The following is an 18,464-nucleotide window of genomic DNA, read 5'->3' as shown; positions in this document are numbered from 1 at the left end:
CCCAACCGCTGCCTTCCAGATGATGCTTCCCGGTCCTGGCAGGGGTGGGGGTCAGGCTGCCGAGGGCTCCAGTTTACAAAGGTGGAAACTGAGTTCCCATGAGGGGATTGGACTCGTCTGAGGCTGCACAGTCAGGCGGCAAAAGTACAGGGAGAAAACGGGTTTCCCTAGGTCATTCCGGGCCTTGCCGAGGGGGAAGACAGTCTCCCTTCTTCTCAAATGTGCCCCCATCTTCCCGACCCCAAATTAATTCCTTTTCCTTCCTGCATCAAGACAGCGAGGGCTCCATCAGCCCCCGACCTCCCTGGGGTCACCCGGAGCCTCTCGCTCACGCCTCGCGGTTCTTCCCATCTCCCAAATGAACCCACTTCTGTCCACGCTCAGCCAGTGTCAGATGGGGCCTCATCTTCTCCTGACTGGATCACTCCTAACAGTATCTTCCCCAATCTCCCTGACTCCAGCTTGTCAGCTAATAACCAGTCCTTCACATTAGATGTCAGGGACTCTCTAAAAAACAATTCTGATCACGGCTTGCCCCCCGCTTCCGGTCCTGCGGTAACTCTCCTCTCCCTCATCGCTCTCCTCAGCCCCTCAGGACCTTGTCCTCGCCTCGTCTCTTACTTTTCTCGCCTGTGTATTTTTCACGCCAGGAATGACAGCACCCAGCGCACGTGGTGCCGGATGACCGGCCTGTTCCCGGCACTGTTACAACACTCCCTAGATGTGTGAACGCGTTTAATTTTCATGACAATCACAGAAGGGGAAGTACTAGCGTCGTTCCCGTTTTGCAGATGAGGAAACCGAAGCACAAAAGTTGAGGTAACGAGACCTGGATCTGCGTCCGGACCTGGCTCGAGAGCCTGAGCACGTCATCTCGATGTCACGAGGTCCCTCCAATCACACCCACCGCTTGCCTGGCCCCAGACATTCCACACGTGTCTCCTCACGCCTGCACGCTCTCCCCAGGTTGTCCCTTCTGCCTGGCAGGGCTCCCCGCTCCACTGTCTTCCAAAATCCCTCCCCCTACAGTCTTCCCAGACAGCTTCCTCTGACTCTGTCCCCTCCTTGAGGCTTTGAGATGGGGGGGCAGGCGGAGGGGAGGTCCTGGACTCGGCTAAGTCACTAAGTCACCCTGGCAACCAGGACAACACTTAGCATGAAGGAAGCCCCGAGAAACGCTGGCCGAATGACTTACCCCCAAGTCCGCCTTTCCCATCGGCGGCGTGGAGCTTGAGCAAGGCCTTGGCCACGGCGATGCTTCTCTGCAGGTAGTGGATGTAGTGCAGCACGTGCAGCAGAATCTCCTTCTGCCCCCCAAGAGAGAGACGGGGTTACGCACAGGGGTAGGGGCCCAAGATGACATGTTTCTGCTGGAGATCAGGGACAGAAGGGCCCCGGGACCCCGTCGCCCACCCCAGCAGTTCCTCCGGCACAGAGCCTGACCCGTTAGTTGCCTAATGAATGCTTCGTTGATGATGGGACGAGAACAGCTTTACCAGGTTTTCAAGGGATTAAATGAAAACCTTTCCTAAAAGGGCTTTTCCAGAGCAGATACAGTCTTTTAAGCTTAGTATCTCCCACACCAAGCCTTGGCACATAGTCAGCAATCACTGTGCTGAAGTCTTTGTAAACTGTAATGTAACATAAAATGTTACTAGTAGAAAGGTCTTTTGCAGAAGGCAGTTGGGCATCATCTCCGATTTCAGGACAGAAGGCTCGGTAATTGAAACTTCGGGAAGGTTAGCTTGGGGGCTGCACCACAGGTTCAAATACCAGAGATGGGAGGGTGAGATGGGCAGGGCCTGCAACTGCCTCAACAGAGAGAATTCATTCATTCATTCGTTCCACAAATATCTACTGAGCATTCACTGACAAAGTGGTCAAGGGTGTGGGCCTTTGGAGAGAGACACATCTGACTCCCACTCTGCCACTAGCTGGCTGTGTCCCTGTGGGTAATATGACCCCTCTGAGTTTCAGTTTCCTCAAACCAAAAAATGAGCATTCCCATATGCATCTCAAAAGGGATGTGGGGAGGGTTAAATGAGAAAATGTGTATAGAACACTCAGCACTCCTAGTCACCTTCAGTAAATTGGGAACAATTTTTATTGTTATCGGCTCTACGCTAGGCCCTGCGGGCACCGGGGATAGAGATTTATCCATTATGGTCCTTGTCATCTCAGAATTCATCTAAAGTGGGCCAGAGATAAGGTAACAATCACAGTAATATGCTGGGGGCTTTGCTGCTCAGAGGGAGAAGAAGCCACAGCATCATATAGGGCAGGGGCAGTTAATCAGCCAGAATGGCAGGGAAGGGTGCCACAGATCCGAGCCGCACCCCGTCACAAGCACGGGAGGCCACACGTAATAGTTCCGTTAGTTCACTGAGCAGCGGACTGAGCAGGTCCCACAGCCCTGGAAGAGTTGCGATGATGCACTTCAGCCTGGGGACTGACAGGGACGCAGGCTGTATGTGGAGCAGAGGGCCCAGGACTGAACTTAAGGCAGAATGAAGATGGGGAAGAAGAGGGATCATTCAGACAGTGGAGAATCAATGGTAAAGAGAGTGGCCTGGGGAGAATTCCATGAGATGTGGTCATCTGGTCAGTGACGAAACGATGCCTGTCCCCTGACTAGACTGTCATTCCTCCAGGGCAGGGACTGTGTCCCAGACATCTCTGCTCGCTCTGCCAAAAGTTTATGACAGCACCTAGCACCCCAAATACTCAAATGTTTGAGGACAGAAGGTAAAATTTCTCAAATACTTTTGAGAACCTGTAGTGGTCTGTATAATGTCTCTCCCCAGAGATGTCCATGTCCTAATTTCCTCTCAGAGAGAGAACCGACATTTATTCGGGGCCTGTCACAGCTATTAGGTCATTTTAGCCTCACAATATCTCTGGCTAGGAAGAGATCTCTTTCCTCCTTTTATAGCTGAGAAACCCAAGGCTTGAGAAGCTGATAAGGGGAGCATCCTGCCCCGAGTTCTGCGGCTGTGGAGCTGGAAGGCTCAAACTCATGGCTGTCTGACTCCCAAAGCAATGCCCTTCGCCTGGCTCCTTGCCTATTTCCCCCTCCCAGTTCCCCGGGTCTCCTTTGCAAGAAAGAAGCCCACAGCCTTCTACTCGCGGGCTCACAGGAATTCCCATTCAGAGCAGGATTGACCATACCCATCGCAGTGCTGTCACCGAAGGGGTCTGTCTCGCTTCTTGCCATTTTAAGACCTGCCTCCCAAATCCACCTCCTCTCCTTCAGTCCCCTTACCTTGGTGAGCTTCCTGCCACCTGCCTTCAGGCCCACAGGTAGCAGCAATGCCAGCTCATGGAGTTTGCTGGTGTGGTTTTTCCTCTGCTTCCTGTTTTGGGATAAGAGCTGGTTTTGGTTGGGACATCCAAAATGGAATTTGGCATCTGACTCCCAAACCTCCTGCCTTGGTGTTCCCCCGCCTCGGGCACCCAAGGCACGGTCCCCAGCATCATCTGGACATTATCACTTATCTCCTTATCCAATCGGTCACCAAATCTTGCCCATTCCTCCCCTGCATCCCCACGGCTCTTGCCCTAGTCTACGTACTGACATCCTCATAGGCTTCCCGGCCTCCCTGCTAGCCTCCTCCAATCCATACTCTCTAGTAGAGTCAGAGTCATCTTTCTGAAATACGAATCTGACCACACTTTTCTCAACTGTGCGATGGTAGTGAGGATATTCATTCTGGCTCAGAGGATTATCAATAGGACTAAAATAAATTAGTGTCTGTGAAATCGCTCAGCACAGAACCTGAGACATTAGTTGCCTGATAAGTGCTTTGAACCTCTCAATGCCATTCCATTATTAAAGATCGTGTTTAAACCCTCATCATGGCTTATAGTGCCCCTCACGGCCCGGCCCAGCTGACCATCTGGCCTCGTCTCTTACTTCCTTTGGTTCTCTCACATAGCCTGACCCCTAACTCCAAAGGACAGGTGAGGTACCTCTGCTAAGGTCCCCCTGGGCTCATGTATTTCTCTGATCCCTGCACTGGCCTGAGAGCTGGGTGGGGGGCACCATTGTATCTCCGGCACCTAGAACAAGGTCTGCCACATTGTGGGAACTTACTGTATATTTGCCAAATGAATGAATAAATAAGGGCATGAAAACAGTTGACTTCTGGGCAGATGATGAACTTCCGGGATCTAATCCCTGAATTCATAATTCATAATATACCCGTGCACGCACACCTCCACCCTCTCTCATGACAGATGGAGACACAAAGATGTTGAAGCCTCTCTCCCAAATGACACGCCACTGCCACTGCTCCTGCCACTCCTTCGAGAATGCCCAAACGCCTCCATCTCCACCAATCCTTAGCTTGTGGTCCTTCAGGGCCCAGGTCAATCACCACCTGCCCCAGCAAGCCTCCCCAACCTCCCTTGCCTTCCTGCCAGGCCCTGTGCCGGATACCGTGGAAACAGAGACGTGGAAACAGAGAGAAATCACATCCTCAAAGAGATGGGGGAGCGGTGTGGAGACATACATCTCTTTATCTAAACTCTGACATCTTGAAAGAATCTTTCTCACTCATTCATTCGGCAATTACTTATTGAGCACCTACTCTGTACCAGGAACTGTGATAGGAGAGAGGGATAAAAGTATAAAAAACAAATACGGCCCCTTCTAGAGCCCACAGTATACTCGGGGATAAAGTTGTTAATCAAATTGTCACACGAACAAACATAAAATTGCAACAAGGGTCAGAACCAGCTACGTAATTTGCTGGGGAGGGGTACTACTGATGAAAATGTGGGGCCCTTTGTTCAAAACTTGAGACTTCAAGATGGTGAGAGCAGAGCATCAAACTCTTCTAAATACAGGACAGTGTGACTGCGTGGGTCACATGCCCACAAAGTTGACCCTGATAGAGACAAAGGAGAGATGTTGCTTGATGTCATGGAAGCTTGTAATAGGCGGATTTGGCCCAACCGATGAGGTCTTCTCTGAGGAAGTAAACCTGGCCAGAACCTGTTCTGAAGGATTAATGGAATGCATAGGCGAAGATGGAAAGAGCACATTTCAGATAGAGGGAACTCGTGCAAAGGTCCTGTGGCATGAGGGAGCATGGAGAATTAAAAAGAAAGAAAGCTGGGGTGTCTATAGCACAGAAAGCAAGGAGTCCTGTAGGGTGAGACGAGGCTGGAGATGCGAGCCAGATGAGCCCCGTAGGTTCACAGTACAGAAGAGTTTTGTCTTTTTCCTGAGACCACTGGGAAGCCATTAAAGGGCTTCAGACAGGAGATGACATCATTAGTTCATCCCCTCAAAACCACTGTGAACACAGAAGACTGAATGAAGGAACGGAAGAGGAAAAATCACCAATTTGTCTCCTGGTAGAAAACATACTTTGAGGGGCAAGGGTTCTGGGGTTCTCTCCTTGGAGAAAAATTGGGTAGGCTGGCCTCTAAAGTCCTGTCTAGCCCTGATATTTACTTTTTTGCATACTACTTTCCTTTTGTTCTAGAGAAGCCCCGGTGACAAACAATATAGAAAGCAAGGAAGAAAAAGTGTCCAGCTCTGTTTAAGGTCAAGGCGTTATTTGACTACGTCTGAGAAGAAGGGTTTCTTATCAACCGTAGTCCCTGGATGTTTACTCAGGGTTTTGCAAAGCACCAACAGAGCCTTCTGTGCAAACGGAGAAGTTCCAGAAGAAAATTCTGGAGAGAACAAAAGGGCGACTAAAAATCACAATATCTTGGCATGTCCTGGGCGGCAGTCCTGAACGGGTGCAACCTGGGGTCTGCTCACAGGGGCCTCTGGGAGCCAGGAACACCATCCTAAGTCTGCCCCTGTCCTTGCTGGGCTGTTCTGGTTTTAGCCAAGTTCTTTCCTCACAGTCTTTACGCTTTTCACCCTCTAATCCCAGCTCTGCCCTCTCGGTCTGCCAGGAACAAGTCAGCTCCAGCCACATGGGTCCCTTATTTGTTTCTCTAAACTGCCAAGTTTATTTCTGCCTTAGGGTCTTCAGTATTCCCTCTACCTGGAAGGTTCTTTTGCCTTGATTTTTGCAAGGCTGGCTTCTTTGCCACTCACCACTTAGCTTAAATTAACCTCTTCAGAGGCCTTTCTTGACCACTTAATCTAAATAAACATGTTCTCTGTCACATCTCCATATCATTTATCAGCATCTGAAATCTTTTTCTTCCTTCCTTCCTTCCTTGCTTTATTATAAACTCCACAAGGGGAGGGATTTTATCTTTTTCATTTGTTGTTTTATGACAAGCTGACTTGTCCATTAGGCATAGTAAGCACAGTGCTTAGGGCCCGTGATACTTTTAAGGGCTTATGAAAATATTTTAATTTCTTTTAAAATAAGAAAAAAATGGATATAACCAACTTAGATTATATTCATCTTCATACCAATGCTGTTATTGACTACAATTTTTAATTTTCTTTTTTTTTATGGAAGAAGGGGCCCAAGAAGGCAAAATTGCCTAGGGCCCGTGAAAATCATAACGTGGCCCTGGCTGTATCCCAAGCTCCTAAAATAATGCCTGGTATTTAGTGGATGCTCAATAAAAGATTGTTGAATTAATGAATGCTCATTCTGTCTTGTGATGGCCTCTCAGGCTTTGAAATGACAAATGACTCTAATTCCCGGGTTTCCTCTTCCGTGAGCTGATCAGCCTAAATGCTCCCTAGTACCTTTATTTCATGGGAGTTGGAAGGAGCCTTCACCAAGAACCAGTCCAAATTTCTCATATTTAGTATGGGAAAACCAAGGCCTGGTTCCCAATGTGCTTTGACATGCACAGAAACTTAAGAGTTAGAACTTCCCCAAAGTGGGACAGATCGGGGAGCAGTCCCAAAAGGCAGCAGAATAGTTGGTTATAAGCTCCAGCTTTTGAACCAGACAGACCTAAATCAAAATTCCAGCTCTGCCACTTGCTGTGTGACTTTAGGCAAGTACTTTTATCTCTCTGAGCTTGTTTTTAACTCATTTATAAAATGCATGTGGCTAGGAAGTTTGATCTTGTCAGGAATGTTTAACATAGTACCTGGCACATAGGGAGCGCTCACAAAATGTTAGTTCAAGACAGAAGATAGACAGTCATTTGTCAGAATGATTTAAGGATAAGGGATACTGGAGAATGGGGCGGAGCTATTGTATGACTATGCTTGATAAAACTGTTGCTTTGGGTTGACCAACATCCAATCCCCCCTTTTCTGGTAATAGTTTCCTTTGGGGAACTATCCGTCTCGTACTCTCAGTCCACGTGGTTCAGAGAGGCTAATGCCAACCTCTCCTTCCACTAGGGAGCATAAAAGCAAGGTCCACTCAAGAAGAGTCACAGTGATTGGTTCAGCATTGGGGTTGTAACCCAGGTTTGGCCAATTACAAGTCAATGGATTCTGGTACAAGACTCTGTGCTGGGTTTGTCAAGTTAGCAAGGTGTGGACTTGGAGCTGCTGGGAGCCACCTTGGCCTCGCTAGGAGGAGAGCCTGCTTGAGAAGGAAGCCAACACCAGGCAATAGCAGAGCTGAGAGAGGCACATCCCTGGCAACATCGTTTGACCCCCATCTGGAACCAGCCAAGCCTGATGCCCCTGAATGTTTTTGTTTTAAGGATCCAATAAATCTCCTTTTGTGCTTAAGCTGGTTTCAGGTTGGTTTCTATTAATTTCAACTAAGAGTCTTTACTAATTTAAGAACCCTACATCTAGAAAGGAGGAAAAGAGATGCATTGCTGGTGACTTCTGGGATTCCAGAAGGAATGGGCAGCAGGACAGGCATTCTTCCTTTTCTTCATGGTGCTCCTGAGCACAGCACCTAAGTGGAGAATCTCGACAAAGTAGACACTTATTTTTGGAGTTAATAAATGAATGAAGAGATGAATTGACAGAAAGTCATGGGGCAGGGTGGGGGACAGTAGGGGATAAGATGAATTCTGGCTATTTTTTTTGTTATCCAGACTTTGGAGGGAGAGAGAAACCTGATCCAGCTCTCCATCTGCTGTGAAAATCTCCTCTTGTAAGATGCCTGGCATTTGGTAGGTGTTTGATGGATAAATGAATGTGAATAAAAGAAAGGAAGGAAGAGTATTTAAGACACTTGGAATGCCAAAGCCTGTAAAGGTTTTGTGAAACACCTCACGGTTCTCTCCTCTTGAAAATGGTGGCTATAGTCACATCTACTTCCTTGTGGAGCCATTAGGATTAAAAGATATCATACAAACAAAAGGTTTAGCAAAGAATCTGACAAAACAGAAAGTGCTCAGTAAACATTATTGTTATTATTATTTGACCAGAGTGGCTGGAGCTGTAAGAGAAATAGGGGTCGGGGGCGGAGCCCTTACCTGTCACTGGAACCCAGGGAACTGGCTCTGGGCCATCCAGGGTAACACAAATATCTGCTGGAACCCCACATCTGCAAAGTGGGGAAAAGAAAGACTTATTAGTGACCTCTGAGATTCTGGGAGAAATGAACAGCATGATAGGCAGGCTTCATTTTCCCTTTGGTGCTCCTTTGAGCACTAGAGATCCCAAAATGGAGTCCCCAAGCCTCACGAATATGGGCCCAGAGACCAAATTAAAACCTCAAAACTACACTGAAGTCTATGAATCCCAAATTATAAATTTGGGCCCCTAAGTCATGATCCAGACCTAAAACTAAAGATTCCCAAAAACTGACTTTAGAATTTCAGTCTTAATAGTGAGATGGCAGACCTTGAAATGGGGAACACCAGGCCCGAAAACTGTGGCTTGAGCTCTCTAAACTGATATCGAGACACTAAAACAATGACTTTAAACTCAAAAAAGAGGACCTAGAACCCATAAAGGAGCCCTTCCAAACCTAGGAACCCTAAATTCTAATACTGAGATACCCTAGACCCCTCAACTGTCAACTTACGATACCCGATTATGACCCCAATCCTAATATTGAGATCACAGACCACAAACCTTAGCACTGAGAACCCAAATCCTAAGGTAAGAAATCTAGGCCCCTCTAAAGCAAACCTCAGCTCCCCAGTTGATCTCATATCCTAAAATAAAGACTTGAAGAACCTCAGACTGTCATTTCAGACCCTCAAGTCGTGACCCCAACCTTAAAATGAAGATCTCATATATGAGTCCCGCTCTGACATCGACTCTAAAATTGAAGCTCCATACTCCCCTGGACTCCAGGCTGTAAAACTTAATTCTTGAGGTCCCAAACTGACTCCAGACCTCATATTCTGCATTGAGATTTTAGATCCTAAAACTATAATCAGACCCTGGGCCCCTGAAATGATACTCCAGAACTCAAAACAACGATTTTCAGATCCCCAAATAAGGATCCAACGGGAAAGCTTCAAGTCATGAAACCCAAGACCTTCAGATTCCAAAACTAGTTATATCCAGACACAAATCCTGAGACCCCCCATTTCCTACCTTGAGCTTCCAGGTCCCCAATGCTATTCAAACAGAGCCTTCCAGGATCTCAAACTTGAGCCCAGATCCCAAAACCTGGGCCAGGCCTCAAACCCAGACTCGGCCCTCCTGCCCCGTTCCTGCCTCACCCGCAACCCTGCACCCCGGGTACGCTCGCCTTTGTCCCCCTGGGACCCTCAGAGGGAGGCCACGGCCACAAAGTGCCGCTTCTGAGTGGACCTCAGGCTCCCCTCTGGCCGGTAGAGTCGGTCAGTTCCCCACCCCGATTTTCCTCGGCCTCCAGCACCCGCCTCAAGACGTGCAAAATGGCGTGAGGCCACCCTTCTGGTTTCTTGCCAGTCCCACACTTGGGAGCTCGATCACACAGCGTCTCCCGCCGGTCCAAGGAGGATGGCGGCGCGTGCGGACTCCAGGCCAAGCTCGGTCACCACGTTCCCAACCCGGGCGTGGAGTGGGCGCGAATCCCCTGGGTGTGAGGCTCCTGAGTGAGGCCTGAGGAGAAGAGCAAGAGTGCGCTCCCGAAGCCTGACCACGCCCCCACCAGTTCCCGCCAAGTGTGCTGGGAGCGAGACTGGAAATGGGAAAGGGCAGGGTGCAAGTGGCCGTGCGCACGCGCGCCTGCGGAATGGCCCTGTCTTCTAGCACAGCGCGAGCTCGGCCTCGTGCCTCCTGACACAGCTCTTGCTGGTGCGCGCCAAAGTGCCAACCAATCCGCGCTCGCTCAGCTGCCCGCCTTTTCGGCGGGCCACGCCCACCTGACCACGCCCTCGGACGATTCCCCGGGTTACTGGGCCCGCTAGTTACTAACGAGGAGGCGGGATCTTCCCAACTGCCAACCTTCCAGAAGAGAGATCTGGCCAGTCTCCCTTCAGGCCCCTCAGGTGTCCCTTTTTCCTTCAGCGTATGGCTAACGTGTGCCAAGCACCATGCTGGAAGTTGGGAATTTAGCCACAGTCTTTCCAGTGCAGTCTGGAAGGCCCACAGACCATGAGAATCTAGCGAGGCAGGGGTTGCGGTTAAAGATTCAAAGAGGAAGGCCATCGGAATTGTGCCTTGGCAGTTCCCCTCACAAAGATGTATGCGCCTTGATACAGCAAACTCTCCATTTTAAAAAGCTCGTTCTCATGGTCTGTGAGGAGGATGGACTGGAAAATATAGCTTAAAAGGTGATCTAGAGACCTCGTGGGGAGAGCAGCGGCCCTGGTGTCCAACACATTTCAGTTCCAATCATTCTTGCTGTGTTGCCATGGAGAAGAGGCTTAATCACTTGTCTTAATTTGTAAATTTGGAATGATTCTTACTAAGGTTGTCCGCAGGGTGTCTGGCATAAATGTAGCATGCGATATTTACTCAGCACTTATTTACGCTGTCCTGGGTGCCTGAACAAGATACACAAAGATGCCTGTCCTCGTGGAGCTTCTGCTCAGAGAATGGATGGGAAAGTGAGAAAGTACAAGTCACTGTTAATCATTGTGTTAATCAGTTTAAATAAAACGTTAAACTTGCTCTTTCCTAACTCTCCACCCCTCACAAATGCTCCTTTGCAATTTTCTCAACTCCCATTCCAAGGGCCCCCGGCCAAAATGGAGGAGGCTGGACTCCATCTCCCAGCGCGCCAGGCGGGGGCGCTCTTTGCGCCTGCGCTGCCGAGCGCCCAGTCTCCCTCCAGGGAGTTTGAGTCGTCCTTTTCCAAAGCCCGCCCAGTTTGCTTCCATCCCCACCGCCAAACTTGGCCGTGCTGCCTTCTGGGAGGTGTAGTCCGTGGCTGCCTGGACTCCAATTCCCAGCGGGCTTCGGGGCGGGAACCCGGAAGGGGAGGTTGGAGAGGAGCGAGTGGGGGAAACCCGCGTAGCCGAAGGAGCTGCGGCGCAGGGAGATGGTGAGAACCCAGAGCGGGGGCCGGGGGCGCTTGAGAGCCGGGGCGGAGGTTCGGGACCGGGTGGCGAGAGGCAAGAGGCGGGGGCCAAAGAAGGGGCTAGACGAGGGGAAATCGCTTGGGGGAGGGGGTTGAGAAGAATGAGAGCCGGAGGGAATAGTAAAAGAATGGGGGCTGGGGACGGGTCTTGGAGGTGGGGAGGGAGTCGAGCTTTGGAATTGATTGTAGGGAGCTCGGAGTTGGGGAAGGGGGTTCCGAGTTGCAGAAGGGGCTAGGCGTCCAGGCAGAGGCCCTGAAAGGGGCAATTTTAAGAGGTTTAGCTTGGGGGATATGCAAGGCATGGGGGTCAGGGCTAGATGAATGAAGGGGTCTGGAGGCTTCGAGCGAGAGGCCAGTTGTGGATGCGGTGAATTGGGGCCTCTGGACCAGACCGGGGACAGGAGAGCAAGTTGAGATGGTGGGAGAGAGGAATCAATGGTAGAGTGGTGTGTAGATTAGGGTCCAGGACCGGGTGAGATGGGGAGTTTGAGATTAGGGGCCGGGATGTAGTGATAGTTTTTGCCTAGTCCAGCCAGAGACTCCTGATAAACCGGACAGTCCCAGAACTGTAAGATAACATGGCCAGAGGGCCCGTAGAGACAACCTTTTGAACGCTCATTTCTCCAGTGGGGTTTAGAAAAGAGTAGTGGTTTATGTGTCCGGGCAGTCCAGCGTTCAGATCTCCTGTTCCGCCACTCCTTTGTGACCTGGGCAAGTCTCCACTCTCTGAAACTCAGTGCCCTTATCTGTATTGTGGGAATAGCAAGGCACCAAGAGGAGGGGAGGCGCCGGAAGATTGTTGCCCTGGCTGGCAATCAGTCTTCCGTCTCAGAGTTGTTGGTGGCAAGTTCCCCACCCCAGGAATGCGACTAGGTCACAGGTGCTAATAGATTCCCTCCTTTTCAGTTCAGCCCCAGGGGTGTTTTCCCAAAACCTGGCACTGATCTGGGCACACCCCAGGTCAGAAGCATGCAGTCGTTATGGCTAACACTTACTGTTTAGGAAGTGCCTGGCCCTGTTCTTAGCTGTTGTGAGTATTAACTCATTTAATTCTGAAAACCCTCCTAAGGTGTAGATGCTGTTATTATCTCCATTCTGTAGAAAGGAAGCAGAGGCACAGAGAAGTTAAGCAATTTTCCAAAGGTTGTCCAGCATTAAATGGTAGACTCAGGATTCCAACTTAGGCATCTTGGCTCAGAATCTGTGCTTTCACCGCTATAATTTAGTCTCTTCTCCTTGTACTGAAGTACAGTGTCATGAGTAGAATTATGAGTGGGACAGAGACTCCAGAACTGAAGCAGTCTTCAGTTTGAATTTTAGTTCTGCCATTTTCGTGCTGTGTGACCTTGAACAAGTCTTTCGTCCTCTCCTCGACTATAAAATAGGATGAGTAACCCTAGGACGGTTAGAAGGTTCTCGAAGGTAAGCACGCAAAGTGCTCGGAGTAAGTGCTCAGTACATGAGAGTTGTTTTTTAACGTGAATGGGAAGCAGACCCGAGGGAGGTGAGTGAGACATCAGCCAGGTGGCCTCCATTCCTTTCGCTCCCAGGTCGCTCTACTTATCCCGACTCTTCTAGTTCCCCAGCTTCTAACCCCTGGGCTCCCAAGTGCACGGATGGCTCTCCAAGGGGGTGCTCAGAAACTCAATCTGTCCCCATTCCCATTCCCATCCCCAGCTAAATATAAATAATTCACTTGCCAATGCCCAGCCTGGCCTAACTCCAGGTATTCCAGTGAATAGGAAATATTTCTAACAACTACTTGTCGTTTCTCCCCCGACTTTCCCAAGGGCGGCCTTTTGGTCAGTAGGGCCTTGCTGGGCAGATGCGCAACTTTGTAATTCATCTTGATTCATTTGTTGTGCGGCTTCCTGAGTATCACAAAAGTTCTCTGACTCTGATAGGAAAGCACTGGCGTCAGGCCCAGGTTCGAACCCCCACCTCTGCCGCTGTGTCCTTGGCCAAGTTGCATTCCCACTCCCGGCCTCAGTTTTCTCATGTAAAATGGGGCCACGTTCCAACCAATAAGGCTCTCGTAAGGAGTTGATGAGGTAACATATATAAAATCCCCAGTGCTTATAAAGCCCTCGATAAGTGCAAATTCTTTTAGTGATTTTGATTTCAAGCAAAATTTATTGAGCCGTGTGCTCTAGAACCAGAATACCCAGATTTGAATCCTGGCTCAGTCACCTACCAGTGTGTGACTTTGGGCGGATCACTTAACCCTTTTGGACCTCAGTTTCCTCTTCTGGAAAATGCGGGTTTATTCCTTGAGTAGTCCACAGTGTCCGTAGAGCACCTACTGTGCGCCAGTGCCTGTACCAGCTGCAGGCTGACATCCTGCCCTTGGAGAACTCACTGTTGTCCCAATGCTGGTAGTGTTTGTGCTCATTTTCAGTTTGGGGGTTTTTCTCTCACTGATTCATTTTCAGCCCCTCATGCCAGCTTTGCCTGCGCGTCATCATTTTCATGGCTTTTTAACCATTTTTCACTAGCTTTTATCTGAAATCATATTGGTTTGGGGAAAAGTTGTCAACCTCTCACTCATCCTTGTACCCGTATGTCACATCGGAGCACCCCGGGGTGATGTGACGCTTTTTTTCCCCTTTTATTTATTTGTCTTAGAAAATATGTCTGCTTTCCAAGTCATTTTGCCTTTTCTTAAAATCTCAAATGTATTTTCAACCTCTGCTTGTCTGAAGCTTACTCAGACGAGATGATATTTTTACCATTTTTAATGGTGTTATTTCTAGCAGTTGTGGTAAAGCCGTATTATTCCTAAAAGCACAGGTTTTCTATAAAAGGCTTGGCCCGTCACCTGCTCTGTGATGTCATCCTGACCCCATCATTCAGATCATAACCTCTCCCTCCATGTGCTCCTGATCCCTCTTACTTGCTGTTCGTTTCCCATAGCACTCACCACCTTGAAACTTACTAGATATGTATTGTCCCTCTCCCCCATTAGGATATCAGCCCCATGAGGACAAGGATTTCTTTCTTCTTTGCCCTGCATATCCCCAGTGCTTGGAACAGTGCCTTGCACAGAGTAGCTACTCTATAAATATCTGTTCAATTAATAAGTGAGACCCAATACCGAACCGTAACAAAGGAGTGGCCATAATTTGGCTATTGTAAGGGACTAGGATCAATTTAATTTCAGTACGTGAAATAAAGAGGGAAGAAGGCTTTGGCCCGGTCTGTGATTTCCAAACTCTTAAGTAGCCTCACTTTTTCTTAATAATCCCAGCATCTGAATAGTGAGCCTTTCTTCAGTGCCTAGTTGGCACTGAGCGCTCTCCTGGGTTGTATCTCAGTGACTGTTCAACCAGCCTGTGGGTGGATGCTGTTACCTGCATTTTACAGTGGGGGAAACTGAAACGTGGAGGGTGAGCACACTGCCTGAGGTCACACCCCCAGAAGTGGGCGAGCTGGGGTGCTGGCAGGCCCTGCCTAGATTCCATCTGCATCTTGGATCTCTAGATCCCGACAAGTTGGATTTAGATGATTCCTCCCATTACGGAGCTTTTAGTCAGAAAAATTTGCCAGGGAGAAAGACCAGCAGACCCTGAGGCCAAAAAGCCGAGAAAAGGGGACGGATGGGTGAGGATCGTGGACATATGGTGGCAGGGTGGGCGATGTGGAACAGAAGGAGCAGGACCAGGAATAGGGCCTTGGTGTCCTGCTACCAATTCCTTTGTGACTGTGGGCAAGCGTCTTCCCTGAGCACCTGCTCTGTGCCCAGCCCTGTCCTGGACATGACCCAGACAGCCTCAACCCTGGGATGGAGGCGCCCCAAGGTGGGGGGAGGTGTGTTACCTGAGTCAGCATAGGGGATCGGACGTCTGGTTTTTTTTTTTTGTCATTTCCTTCCTTCTTTCTTTGGTTTGTTGTTGTTGATGTTTCAGACGGCTTAAGTTGTACGCTTATCTTGTTAATTGTCAACCTTTCTCTGGTCTTTGTGCCTTTATGGAGACAGGTTCGCCCTAGACCTGCCACACAGCTGTCCTAGCACTTTGTTTACCTTCACCTGGGGATGCCTTTTGCCTCCCTTCTGAGCTAGATCTTATTTCCCTGATCTGATCCCTGCCTTTTTCTTGGTTTACTCCTTCATTTTATAGAAGCAAATCTTCTAGTTGCTTTCTGAGAAAGGGTTCATGGACGTGTCTTTGTTTTTTTGCAAACTTGCACTTCTTGGAAGGGTTTTAAGCAGGAGAGTGGGAGGGTCTCATTCGTGATTGGAAAGCTCCCGCGGGCTAGGATGGAGCGGGGAGAGCTAAACTAGCCCAGTTAGCCAGGTGTGGAGGCTGGAGCAGCTGCGCTTTGGAGGAGGAGGGGTCCCAGCCTTCCAGAAACCACAGGTTGAGGGATGAGAAGCCTTTACCCAGGTCATTGTCATTCAGCAATGACAGGTGACAAGTGCTGCAAGAAGAGGCCTCAGGAGGCCACCAGGACAGCTCCTGGAAGAGGTGGCATGCTGCTTCGGTCCTGGGAGCAGGATTTCCCCAGGTGGACTTGGCTGAAATCAGTCGGCTTTTTCTAACAGGTCCCCAGTATCAAATGTGCTAAAGGCAGAAAGCATGGCTTTATGAGGCATTTATTCAGTCAAACAAATATGCGTTGCACACCTACCGTGTGCTAAGGCATTGCTTCTCAAACTTAAATGTGCCTGCAGTTGCCCTGGAGACCTTGCTGAAGATCACGTTCTGATTCAGCAGGTGTGGGCTGGAGCCTGAGAGCGCCTTTCTAACACACTCCCAGGGGCTGCTGCCCCGGGACCACCCGTAGGGTGGCCAAGTGCTCGGTGCTGTTCTAAAATCTGGGGATACACCACTGACGAAACTAGACAAAAATACCAGCCTTGGAGGAGCTTTCGTTTTAGTGAAGGGAGACTGACAATAAACTTTATAAACAAAGTTTACAGTATATTCGAAGGTAATGTGTGCTAAGGAGAAAAATAATCGAGAAGGAGAGGGAACGGTGTGTCTGCCTGTGGTGGGGCTGCAGTTTGAGATCAAGGAAGGTCTCGTGCAGTTGATTTCTGAGCAAAACCCAGAGGAAGTGAGGGGGCAAGACTGTGGGTACCTGGGAAGAGCATTCTGGGCAGAGGGAACAGAGAGCGCGAATGCCTTGAGGACTGAACAAGATGTCCTTGCAAAGAGCTCGGTATACTCAGTGAATGAGGCTGCTAGTGGATCATGCACTTGTGCTCTGCAGGCAGCCAAGCTCGTGTGATTCAAAGCTCTGCCTCAAGCTGCGTTCAAAGCCAATTACTTAGCCGTTTTATATCTCTATTTCCTAATCTTTGACATCAGATTAAAAATAGTGAGATGTGAGAATTGAACGAGTTAATATGTATAGAGCACTTAGAGCAAAGCCTGGCTCACAGTGAGTGCTCAAGTGTTAACTGCTCTTGTGATCATTTTCTCTCTAATATATGCATGTTGGTCATGACTGTTTATTTGGATGTCTGCCCCCTTTCCCATGAGCTCTTCCTGGTGAGCTCAGTGTCATCTCTGTGTCCCCAGCGCCCAACCCAGGGCCAGCGTGCATGAGGACCTCTGAATGTCAGACTAGGGATGTGAAATGTGGATTCTCTAATTGTTGAGGGCATTCCATCAAGGGTATTGATTATGTAGTTCGGGTCCTTACTAATTTTATCATTTCAACCGATCTCTATGGAGAGAGATGTTAAGGTTTCCCGTTACAGTTGTGAATGTGCCCAACTCTCTTTGTCATCTTGTTTTCTTGCTGTACATATTTTGAGGCCATAGTATTAGGACACTTGTTGAGAACTTTTTTGTTTAATGGGTCAGTTTGTTTTGTCACTCTCTTTGTCCCTAATAATACCTTTTGCTTTTGCCGGTTTTTTGTTTTTTTGTTTTTTGTTTTTTTTAAGTGGCAATATCACTCAGCTTGTCTCTTGGTTCATATTTGCCTGGTCAGTTTTGTTTTGTTTTGGGTTTTTTGTTTTTTTGTTTTTTGTTTTTTTTTAAGTGGCAATATCACTCAACTTGTCTCTTGGTTCATATTTGCCTGGTCAGTTGTGTTTTGTTTTTTTTTTTTTCATCTTTTTACTTGCAGTCTATCTGCGTTGTGATGTTTTACAATAAGTGGATCTTCATGGAGCATTCTCTGAAAGCCGACCTAATGTAGAACCTCTTTCTGGGCTCAGCGTGTGAGGAGTTAGAAGATTCTGCCCCAGTGACCCCGCTGGCTAGGACACAGACAGAACCTGGGTGTGAAATAGAGTTTACACTGCCAAGGCCTCATGAAGTTTAGGACCTGGAGCCTCGGGGAAGAGAGATTTGATATATCCAGTCCCATGCTGGGCAGTGCTAATGGGGACACCATGATGACCATGAAAGTTCTGGCCCTTCCTCTCTCCCCTGGGGGGTTTATGATCCAGTAGAGGAGACAGATCCATCCTTAGACACTGATGACTCAGAGTGGGCAGGGCTGGGACAAGGGAACTGTTCCAGGTGAGTGGCTTCCAGGAAGAGGGCTCAGGGAAAGCCTCCCCTTTAAAGTTATATTTGAGCAAAGACCAGAATAAAACAAAGAGTCGAACCATGTGGAGATTGGGGTGGTGGGGGGACATTTTAGTTAAGGGGAACAGCAAATGCAAAGAACATGGAAGGGAAGAGCTAGGTGGCTCCGAGGAATAGAAAGCAAGGAGTTCAGGGTGGGAGCCCAGAGGTGGAGCCTGACCCAGTTTGGTGGCTTAGCTTCTTGGAGGAGGGCATGGCTGAGCAGAGACCTCAGAATATGTAGTGAAACAATAGAGCTCAGTGATCTGGGATCAGATTCCCAGGGTTCGCATCCCTGCTCTAAGTCACACAGGCTGTGTGTGACCTTGGGCTGGTTAGGCAACCTCTCCTGCTTCATTTTCTTCATCCATACAATGGAGATGATAATAGCTCCTACTGAGGATCAGACGGGCCTAGTAGTCTAACTACTCTCTATGCCAGATCAGGTGCCCACCTGGGTGCACTGGGGGTGTGGAGTGAAGAGGGAGGGATGAAGCCAAACCGGTGAGGTACCTGGGCTTTTCCCCAAGGGCACTGGGGGGTCATGGCAGGTTTTGGACAGGGTCAGGTTTATGCTTTAAGAAGATCCTTCTGGCTGTGATGTGCGGGGTGGTTGGAAGCA

The 18,464-nt window shown here is 49.0% G+C and overlaps 2 protein-coding genes across 2 annotated transcripts in view; one reads left to right on the top strand and one right to left on the bottom strand.

Annotated features, from left to right (window-relative positions):
• BHMG1 (basic helix-loop-helix and HMG-box containing 1) overlaps window positions 1-8,396 on the bottom strand; it is a 15,353-nt gene extending 6,957 nt beyond the window's left edge. Inside the window, exons 1-4 of the mRNA XM_015589278.1 lie at window positions 8,327-8,396; window positions 7,235-7,305; window positions 3,263-3,424; window positions 1,196-1,307 (exon numbers count right to left, since the gene is read on the bottom strand). Of these exons, the coding sequence (XP_015444764.1) occupies window positions 1,196-1,307; window positions 3,263-3,424; window positions 7,235-7,305; window positions 8,327-8,396 (415 nt within the window). The remainder of the gene's footprint in view (window positions 1-1,195; window positions 1,308-3,262; window positions 3,425-7,234; window positions 7,306-8,326) is intronic.
• A 2,828-nt stretch (window positions 8,397-11,224) lies between these two features.
• Window positions 11,225-18,464, top strand: part of FBXO46 (F-box protein 46) — a 16,920-nt gene continuing 9,680 nt past the window's right edge. Inside the window, exons 1-2 of the mRNA XM_025046713.1 lie at window positions 11,225-11,279; window positions 17,397-17,794. The gene's annotated coding sequence lies outside the window, so the exon portion shown is untranslated. The remainder of the gene's footprint in view (window positions 11,280-17,396; window positions 17,795-18,464) is intronic.

The sequence above is a fragment of the Pteropus alecto genome, unplaced genomic scaffold, assembly GCF_000325575.1.
Source record: "Pteropus alecto unplaced genomic scaffold, ASM32557v1 scaffold194, whole genome shotgun sequence".
Taxonomy (NCBI): Eukaryota; Metazoa; Chordata; class Mammalia; order Chiroptera; family Pteropodidae; genus Pteropus; species Pteropus alecto.
The sequence above is the reverse complement of the archived record's forward strand: the minus strand, read 5'-3'. Positions and strand labels throughout refer to the sequence as shown.